This window comes from Stegastes partitus, unplaced genomic scaffold (assembly GCF_000690725.1).
Source record: "Stegastes partitus isolate 25-593 unplaced genomic scaffold, Stegastes_partitus-1.0.2 Scaffold344, whole genome shotgun sequence".
Classification (NCBI taxonomy): domain Eukaryota; kingdom Metazoa; phylum Chordata; class Actinopteri; family Pomacentridae; genus Stegastes; species Stegastes partitus.
The window spans coordinates 392564-401789 of record NW_007578075.1 but is presented as its reverse complement, the minus strand read 5'-3'; the positions used below and the strand labels follow the sequence as shown (position 1 = coordinate 401789).

The 9226-nt window shown below is 40.1% G+C and overlaps 1 protein-coding gene across 1 annotated transcript; it reads left to right on the top strand.

Annotated features, from left to right (window-relative positions):
• Window positions 1–404: 404 nt before the first annotated feature.
• Window positions 405–8814, top strand: brms1lb (BRMS1 like transcriptional repressor b). Its single transcript, XM_008284085.1, has 10 exons — window positions 405–662; window positions 887–977; window positions 1481–1608; window positions 2369–2448; window positions 2637–2733; window positions 4122–4211; window positions 4323–4387; window positions 4490–4529; window positions 4764–4893; window positions 7004–8814. Exons 1-10 carry the CDS (start codon window positions 527–529, stop codon window positions 7119–7121), a joined length of 975 nt encoding a protein of 324 aa, XP_008282307.1. The 5' UTR covers window positions 405–526; the 3' UTR covers window positions 7122–8814.
• The last annotated feature ends 412 nt before the right edge of the window (window positions 8815–9226 follow it).

The window sequence follows — 9226 nt, the reverse complement described above, 5'->3', positions numbered from 1 at the left end:
ATAATAATGTAGTGATTTTTAAAACCTACATTATACTTACTAATTTGGATTTTTATATCTCATATATATCATTATAACATTCTACCCTTTATTATTATTGTTAGTGTTGTTATTATAGATGTTTACTTATTATTCTATTATGACAACAACAATGCTACCAGTATTACTACTACTGCTAATTTTACATAATATAAAATAATAATGATTATCATGATAATGATGGTAATAAAATTAACAAGTTCTAAAAAGCATCTCACTAAATGGACTATATAATTACGCCTTTAGAGTTAGGTTTTAAAAACTACAAGTCCCAGTCGCAATTAGTGGCTCGCGCCAACATGTGATTGGTCGATTCCAGCAAAGCGTCTTATGATTGGTCAACGGTGGCCATGTTTGTATTTCCAGCTGGTAGATGCGGGCTAGCTAACCGGTTAGCCGTCTGAGCTGCATTTGCCTCTTTCTTCGGGGTAAAACATAAAGGAACGGCCGTGCCAACCCGTCAACAACGGCTTTTCTGAAAGTCGCCATGCCGGTTCACTCGCGGGAGAAGAAAGAGAGCAACCACGAAGAAATGGAGGTGGACTTTCCGGAGCAAGACGGCAGCAGCACAGACGAGGAGGACACCGTTAGCTCGTCCGTGTCTGAAGATGGAGACAGCTCCGGTAGGAAAAATAGGCCTTAAACATCAACCGACACTTGAATTCATTAAAACGTACCGGTTTCTCACATATAGCTTTAACGGAATTTGTGGTACCTGTCGAAAATCGCTTGACATTTTGGGCAGTGTGTGCAAATACAGTCTGGAGTGGAGATGCTGTGTGTGGCTTGTAAGTAAAGCAGCTGACATGGAGGTGATGTCAATCCTGTCATGTCTTCATGTGAACAGAGATGGATGATGAGGACTGCGAGAGGAGGAGGATGGAGTGTCTGGATGAGATGACCACACTGGAGAAACAGTTCACCGACTTGAAGGAGCAGTAAGTTCTCCCCCATGTTGGCTCCAAATACACCCAAAGTCCACCTGCTGCTGTCTGAGGTCAGAAACTCTGACCTCTGTCATATCTTGAGGTTGTTTGGAAAACTTTCCCATAAACTCACAGTCGGTAATGTGATGCTCAGAGGACTGAAATCTCACCAAAAGCACCAAAGGTTTCAGTCCTTTCTGTGCTGAGATGTTGCATCTTTTACAGAGTGGTAGTCAGACAGAAAAGTAAATTAAAACTTGACTTTTTGCTGATATCGTCTTCTCTAAACTGACTTTTATTTGGAGCTGCGGTTGTTTTGAAATTGGCTCATACTATGACAGATTTGGCTGAAGTACCAGTACACACAATCCATAAGACAACTCAGTTTTAATGAAGGTACTGAGCGATCTCTGTGGCTACAAGACATATTTTAATTGCTACACTCCAAGTAATTGTACAAGAACAGTTCAGTTTGGACTTGATCTGCTTTGTCTTGTTTTTTTTTTGCTGTTCAGGTTGTACAAGGAGCGACTGAGCCAGGTGGACATCAAGCTGCAGGAGGTGATGGCTGGCTGTGCCCAAGAGTACCTGGAACCTTTAGCCAACCTGCAGGAGAACATGCAGATCAGGACCAAAGTGGCTGGTGAGTCTAACAATGTTTTAGCATTGTTTTAGCGATCCTATCTCTGGAGTTGTTCTAACTATTTAGGCAAAGGAAGCTGCACAAATCTTACTTTCTGCATATTTGTTCTGCTAGAATCTTATCAAATAAACACTAATCACAGGCAGGTTGCTCAGTGTTATAAAAAGAAGAAAGGCAAAATTTGTTAAATGTATATCTCAAAGACAAGTGCAAGTGTTGCAGCTTTTTTGTATTGTCAAGGTTCAAGATTTTTATTTGCCAATTGTACACAAGCAGACAGTCCAGGCACAGTGGAATTCTTGTGCGGGGCTCTCTTGGAGTCGAGTTAAAAAAAACACCTAGTAAAAATAGATGAGCAGTAAAACACGAAACAATAAAACAAGAGTAATAAAGATAAAATACAAATACATAAATAAATCTGAATGCTGCACAAGGAACTACTGTGACAGTGACAACAAAAGTCTTTTCATGTGGCTTGTTTTGAATGGTTTGACTAGTTGAACCTAAGGATTTCTGACCATCTCTGACCACCAAATCTCCTTGTGACCCTACTTAAATATTTATCATTACTGGATGCTGTGGTCAGGTTGGACCTGAAAATACGTGAGCATTTTGTTTTTCTAAAAAGGAGTAAACTTATAACATTACAATAGGTGAATAACAGTATTCTTGTCACTGGGATCAAGACAAATCAACAGCTTTCCTCCTGGTTGCCTCAGAATGATTTACCGCTGACTTTTTCTTGCCCCTTTTTTGGCAGGAATCTATAGGGAGCTGTGTTTGGAGTCTGTGAAGAACAAATATGAGTGTGAGATCCAAGCTGCTTGCCAACACTGGGAGGTGAGGGGCCAACCAAATCAAAAATACACATTTTTCCGTCCGATAAAATAGTAGGAAACCCATTGAAATTGTAGCAGTTTGGATTTGTGCCACAAATGGATAGATTCAACTCCAGTCCTTCCTCTGGAGATGGTTTTTGATGATGAATATAACTCTGTGTTGACCAGCGTGTCTTTTCTGTCTTCTAGAGTGAGAAGTTGCTGCTCTTTGACACTGTACAGAGTGAACTGGAGGAGAAGATAAGACGACTGGAGGAAGACAGACACAGTATTGACATAACCTCAGGTACCAAGCAGGGCATCCACCAACTATTGCCTAAACTTTTTTTTTTCCCCCTTTTGATCCATTTATTCATCAGTTAGTCAATAAAATGTCAGACATCCATCAAAAGTTAGGCCTGCAGTGACACATTGAAGTTTCTTACTTCCTGTATTTATCATCACAAAACCTCACAGTGCTCCGTTTATATTGATACGAAACAGAAAAACCATTCTTCAAATTTTTTCCCAACAGCAATTGATGAATATTTGGTTGTTTAATTGAAAGACAGTTAAAAAAGATTATTTTCTCAAAACTGTCAACCTAGTATCAAGTAATAGGAAGTACTTATGTACCACTACACGACAGTGTATGATTAGGTTGTGAGTCCATGAATGCTTATTGTGCGACCTGAAAACAGCGCTTAAGAACTCCTGCAGTATTTGTCAGCTGATAGACTTTGGTTGTTGTGATACAAAATGTTCACAGAAGGTTTGTGTTGTAAATACAGATTATCTGGCTGGCTCAGGTGACTGCTGCTTACCTGGTACACCAACTGTGACTGAAATGTTCCTCCAAGCATTATTTTTTATATAACAATGTTGTGCTAGTTCATTTTACAGACATTGGTTCTTACAGACCAACGGCGGTGTTAATACGTTGCTATGCCGCTTTCATTTTTTGTACTGTGTGAATATGTGGCGTTCGGGCCTCAGGAAAGAATTCTGTGGTGGACACACTTTCTGAATGCTATCAAAGACTCAGTGGATAAACATTGCAATTCTCATTTGGAATATGTTAAGTGACAGCATGTCAGTGAGCATTTAATGTATGTAAAATATAATTGAAGTTGATGCAAATACAGAAGGGGTGACAAATGAAAGGAAAAAAACCATATAAATTGTCAGTAAGACTTTTGGAAAAATCTTCAGTTTAACTTCCTAAGTCTCTGGAAATCCACTGGAGTGATGAACACTCTTTTTCCAAAAGATGTTCCCTCATTTGTTGAGCTTATGTTGGTGGTAGAGAGTGCTATCTAACACATCGGGCCAAAATCTCACAGATTTGTTTAGATGAAATCTGATAAATGTAGAGGCCACAGCATATGATTCACGTAATTTTCATCAAACTATTCAGCATCCCCTCGTGCCCTATGGATGGAAGAAACCACACCCATCAGAACATTTCGTCATAGGATAAAGGGATCACTCTGCACAGCCTTGTGTTGATTTACAGTGACTCGTCTCTCTAATCACGCCAGTAAAATGTCCCCCAGAGCCACCAGATCCCCTCATTGTCGGGGTCAAGGGGTTCAGCTTTTCCTTTATTTGTTATCTGTCTGTATGTTATAGAAAGGCATTGACACAGAAGCAGAGTGTTTCCCCTCTCTCTAATCAGTCCTCTTTACTTTCCAGAGTTGTGGAATGATGGATTACACTCACGGAAAAACAAGAAAAAGGACCCGTTCTGCCCCGTCAAGAAGAAGAAGCCTGTTGTTGTTTCCGATATCCTTCCCCATTGTCCTGTCCTTGTCCTATTCCTCTCGTCATTCATCTCCACTCACATATTTGTAAGACCGAAACTTCCTGCTGTTTGACTTCCTTAACCCTTATTACGACCTTATATTGTTTACATGCTGCAAGATCTGGATATTCTTGAAGACTGGACTGCAATAAGAAAGGTATCTTTCTTTATTTTGAAAGCAGATAAAGTATTCACCTGGTGAATGCAGCCAAGTTGTGATTTCACCTTTCGGGTTGTGTGTGCTTCCTCCCCCTCACAGGCGATGGCATCACTGGGGCCACACAGGGTGAAGGTGGATGGTAAGAGTTTCTCCTCGTCCTCGGTTACAGTCAATATCTGGCTGAGTGCAGCGATCGACCCGCGCTTACACAAGGAGGGGTTGATGCAATGCTTTCTTCCAAAAGTACTGAAGACTGAAAAGGAGACTGCCTGCTCTCCTTTTTCATATTTTGTGTTGTCTTCTTTTAACCTTACACTGTCCCTTTCGCTTGACTTCCTCACATCTCTTCCTCACCGGGTTTCTCTCCTTACAGTCCCGGCAGCGAAGCCCGACAGACATCACCACGTGGCACGCTCCGAGGACGGGCGACTTTTCTATGACAACCAGTGGTACTGCAGGGGACAGGCCATCTGTATCAACAGGAAGGACGAGTACCCGACTAGGTGAGTGCAGGGGGAGTGTTTCATGAAGAGTAGTTGGACATACCTGTCAACCCTTTCAGATTCCTACCTGTTTCTTCTAATGAAAGAGAGGAGAGGAGAGATACATTACACATGAATGGACAGGTACAGTTATAGCACGTGTGTTCTCCCGCAAGTGCTTCTTTCATGTGTACATCTGCAGAACTGGGAGTCCGTGAGGTCACATGGCATCTCTTTTGTAAATGTTCGTGGATAAATTTAAACAAAGAGAGACGATTGTGGTTCCACATCCTGTCAGGACAGGATGCACAGTCAATAGATGGTGTGAATCCACTGCGCCACTGAGTGCAAAACAAATGTAAATGAGGACCCAAGATTCATTTGTTTATATATAACTCGACACCACAGAAGGTATAGTACAAAAAGCAAAGCCTGAGGACACATAGACATCCAGGTCTAGATGCATCAACATCTCTTCTAGGTCCACAACCAGAATTTGTGAATGCAGATGGAAATATGGACATGCAATCTAATTATCAAGAAAGCTGTGTGAATGCATGGTTCAGTTTTATATATTTCAATTGTTATCAAGCTGGGCGCTCAAACCTCTCCTTTAGTTGGCCGTAAGCGGATAAAGACACAGCCTGATTCATTTTTATGTGTAGACATAGCTCTGGCGATGGTCCATAACTCTTAAAACATGTCATCTATATTATCAGAGTGGAATATTTTCTCATATGGTGTTGCATTAGCAAAAACAATACCAGAGCAGTCATCATTACACACAAACCTTTTCCATGACCGTGGCTATTTGCAGCATCCACTTCATTAATTTAAGTGCTTTAAGTGCTTCACTAAATCAGATGGAATGAAAACGAGAGGAATTGTTGCTGTTGACCAACACAGAAGTTAATTAATGCGTCTTTAATAGTAACAATAGTACACAGTCACTGTCCGTTGGGATTAATTGCTGTCAGGAATAATGATTTGTTAATAGTAAAGCCACATGTATGCACAGTCCCTATTACTCATTAGGCAAACAAATATTCTGTTTTTAAAAGCACCAGTTTGTGTGTGTGAAGTGGTTTTCATTGTTTAGTCATGTAGCTCATCTTGTGGCCCACTGGTCATATTTGTCAACCAGATCATTCAAGCAGTTTGGAAGTATTCTCATTTTTTACTTGTGTAAAGTTACCAATACAGCAATGTTAAAATACTCCCAAGTCCTTCATGAAAAATCCTGCTTAAGCAAAAGTAGAAAACCATTAGCAGTAAAATGTACTTAAAGTGTGAAAGTAAAAGCCCTGGTTTGATCCTTCTGGCTGATATATTATTATAGCTGCCATCATTACATTATTAATAGTGAAGCATCAGTGTGTCGGCAGCAGGTTGCTGTTGGAGCTGCTGCAGGTTTGAACTTCTTTATATCCAGTTTTATATTCAGGGACAGCAGATAAATGTCCGGGCTCGACAGGTGACTAGTGTGAGAGTAAAGAAGCGGTTCTGATACACAGTCAATAGGAAGTATTTGAATATTTATTGAAATGAAACCATGTGAGACTTTTAGAGGGAAACCTCATGACTATAGTAGAGCTGTTATCAACTCAGACACATCCGTAACACGAGCCTGACTACACAAACCACTAGTCCAAACATGAACTCATCTTAAATCATGTATTTTTAAAGCTTGATGTATTATCCATTGTGTAAAAAATTCTTCTTGAAAGTAACTAATGCTGTCAGATAACTGTAGTGGAGTAGAAAGTCCAACATTTCCATCAGAAATGAAAGTAAAATTAACTGGAATTACCCAAGTGAAGTACGTCAAACCTCATTGTACTGAAACCACAGCACTTGTACTTAGTTCCACTGCTTTCAAGAATTTCTAATGATTTTCCAGCTCTCTGGGAAATTTAAAGTGTTTTTTTTTTGTTGGACTTTTGGAAGTAGAGTTGTTGGCCAGTCTGCAGAAAGTCCTGAGTTCTTACTAAATAACGTACAATAGCTCTTTACTGTTCATGAAGCCAGTCTTAATTTTCTCGTTTATATCACGTGTGTATCCTCTGTGCCATCTATGAGCTCTGAGGTTGGATGTTGCGCTGACATTTTTGTTTGTTTGTGTGTCGCGCAGTGCCATCATCACCACCATCAACAACGACGAGGTGTGGTTCAAACGACTGGATGGCACCAAGTCAAAGCTGTACATCTCCCAGCTGCAGAAAGGCAAATACACTATCAAACACTCATAAAAACACACACACACACACACGCACATATAGACAAAGACCATCATCTCTGCTGTGTTTCTTGTTGTCTCCTTTTTCTGTGTGGTATCTTTTTACATTCTACACAAACAGACACATACCTCACTTCACTCCCTGTGTGCACAACAACAACAACAACAACAAAAAGAAAAAAACTGTCCAAAAAGTGACGTATATCAACTGGTATAAGGAGACGTTCTACTCTGTAAATATGTATATGTGTGTTGATATTATCGACAAGGTCACAAAGTGTCATTTTCTCTGGAACGGAGATCAATGCAAAGTGCTGCTAAAACGAAAACGGAGGGAGAAAAACCGGAGCAGTAGCAAACTGTGAACCGCGGAGCTCAGTCGCGTGCCTTTCTGAGACAAGACGATGCCTCGGCTGATGTGGGGGTTAAAAAAAAGTATATATATATATGTAAAACAAAAAAAAAAACCCAAGCCCGGAACTATGAATCTCAACGCAGTGAAGCCTTACTCTGTGCTGGGTTAGCACCAGGAGGACTGAAGCGGGTCAGTGAACGAGTGAATCCAGGTGAGGACGCCATCGGCAGCGCGTTTGGTTCACCTCTCCGGACGCACGAGTTAGACTTGAATTTCATACAGAGCCTAATAAATCTGTGTCAGGCTCCCCAAGGGACCCTAGAACAAGTTTGATTTAGTAAAAACGTGTCAATATGGAGACGGAGAACGATTAATCAATATTGAGTAAATGGTTATATTGTGAACATAATGAGATAAAGCTATCCTTGGAGAATACCTCCGGGGTTTTGTTTAAACCCACTTGGGACGCCACTGTACTAAATGATTTTATTTTAATGTTTTGGATCTTTTACTGTAATTTTTCCCCTACATTTTTAAGTTCAAAACAAGGCCAGCCCTCTGCACTAAGTAAAACAGGAAATCTGTATTTAAAGCGTACAGTTATGGGAGCTGCCCTGTATATAGAGACCTCGATGTGTTTTGTGATTCTTCTCTCCGTCTCCCCTCATGTTGCCATTCGTCAGATAGTGCCTAGAACTTTACATTTAACGCAGGATGCAGGCTTTAGTTAAGTCAAGACTTGGAGTTTAACAACAACAAAAACAAAAAGCTCCACAGGTTCGGGCTTTTTTTCATTTTTTTATTTTTATGTCTGTGGGGTCATGAAAGCCTCAAATCTGCAGTGCCATTTTTCCGCATTTTATATTCACTGTCCTCCTATTGTCTTTGTTCCTTCCTCTTTGTTGTCACTTCTCTTTCCTTTTATCTTCTTTCCTGTCAGTAAAAGTGTTCCTCAACACTGATGTATTAACAGTACAAAGAAAAAAATCAAAACTTGTGTGTGTGTACGATCCGTCCAATCAAACCTTCTGTGTACATTGTGTTTGATTGACTGAAGGAAATCTCGCATTGTATTTACGGTGCTTTATTTTTTAGCATTGCGCATTTCAAAGTATTACCTGCCAACAGTATTGTAAAGAAAGGTGCTTGCAACATATATCATGAGGAAAAAAAATGTCTGTGAAGACTCACGTGGCCTACACTGAGCAGAACTTTGGACATTTTTGCTGCAAGTCTTGTTTTTCATTTCATTTTTTTTTACCTTTTTAATGCATCATGGTTCCTTTTTCCACATTACAGGTAAAAAAAAAAATAAAAAAATGTGACATTGTGCCAATGCATGTACAACTGATGAAAGATTTTGTTTGTATCATTTGAAGAGAGTCTAATCTGCGCGTAAGTAATCCTCATCATCATAATCTATCCCTCATATGTAAGAGAGAGTCTTAAGTACTTTAAAAGCATTTCTAGGGAAAAAAAAGAAAGCGTCTGTGCTTTTAAGTGATTACAGTATCATCATGCGGCTCTCAGCTTGAGTCAGGCTAACTTCCTTTTCTTGAACTTTACAGCTTTGGATAAAAAAAATAGAAGAAAAAAAAACTCAGAGCTTTGCAGAGAACTTGAATATCCTATTGGATTTGGCCTAGCATGCACAAAAAGCTCAGATACAATCTTATATAATACTTCAGTGTAACAAAGGGAGAAAGTCCCTGACAGTGCTCAACCCAAAGTCACCCCCGAGGTGAGCTGAACCCTGGCTCCAC

Bases quoted from the DNA above. Each gene is read 5' to 3' on its own strand.
- brms1lb (XM_008284085.1), top strand. From the start codon at position 527: ATGCCGGTTCACTCGCGGGAGAAGAAAGAGAGCAACCACGAAGAAATG. The intron at 2,449-2,636 runs GTGAGGGGCCAA...TCTGTCTTCTAG, and splicing joins CTGCTTGCCAACACTGGGAG to AGTGAGAAGTTGCTGCTCTT. The intron at 4,388-4,489 runs GTATCTTTCTTT...TCCCCCTCACAG, and splicing joins ACTGGACTGCAATAAGAAAG to GCGATGGCATCACTGGGGCC.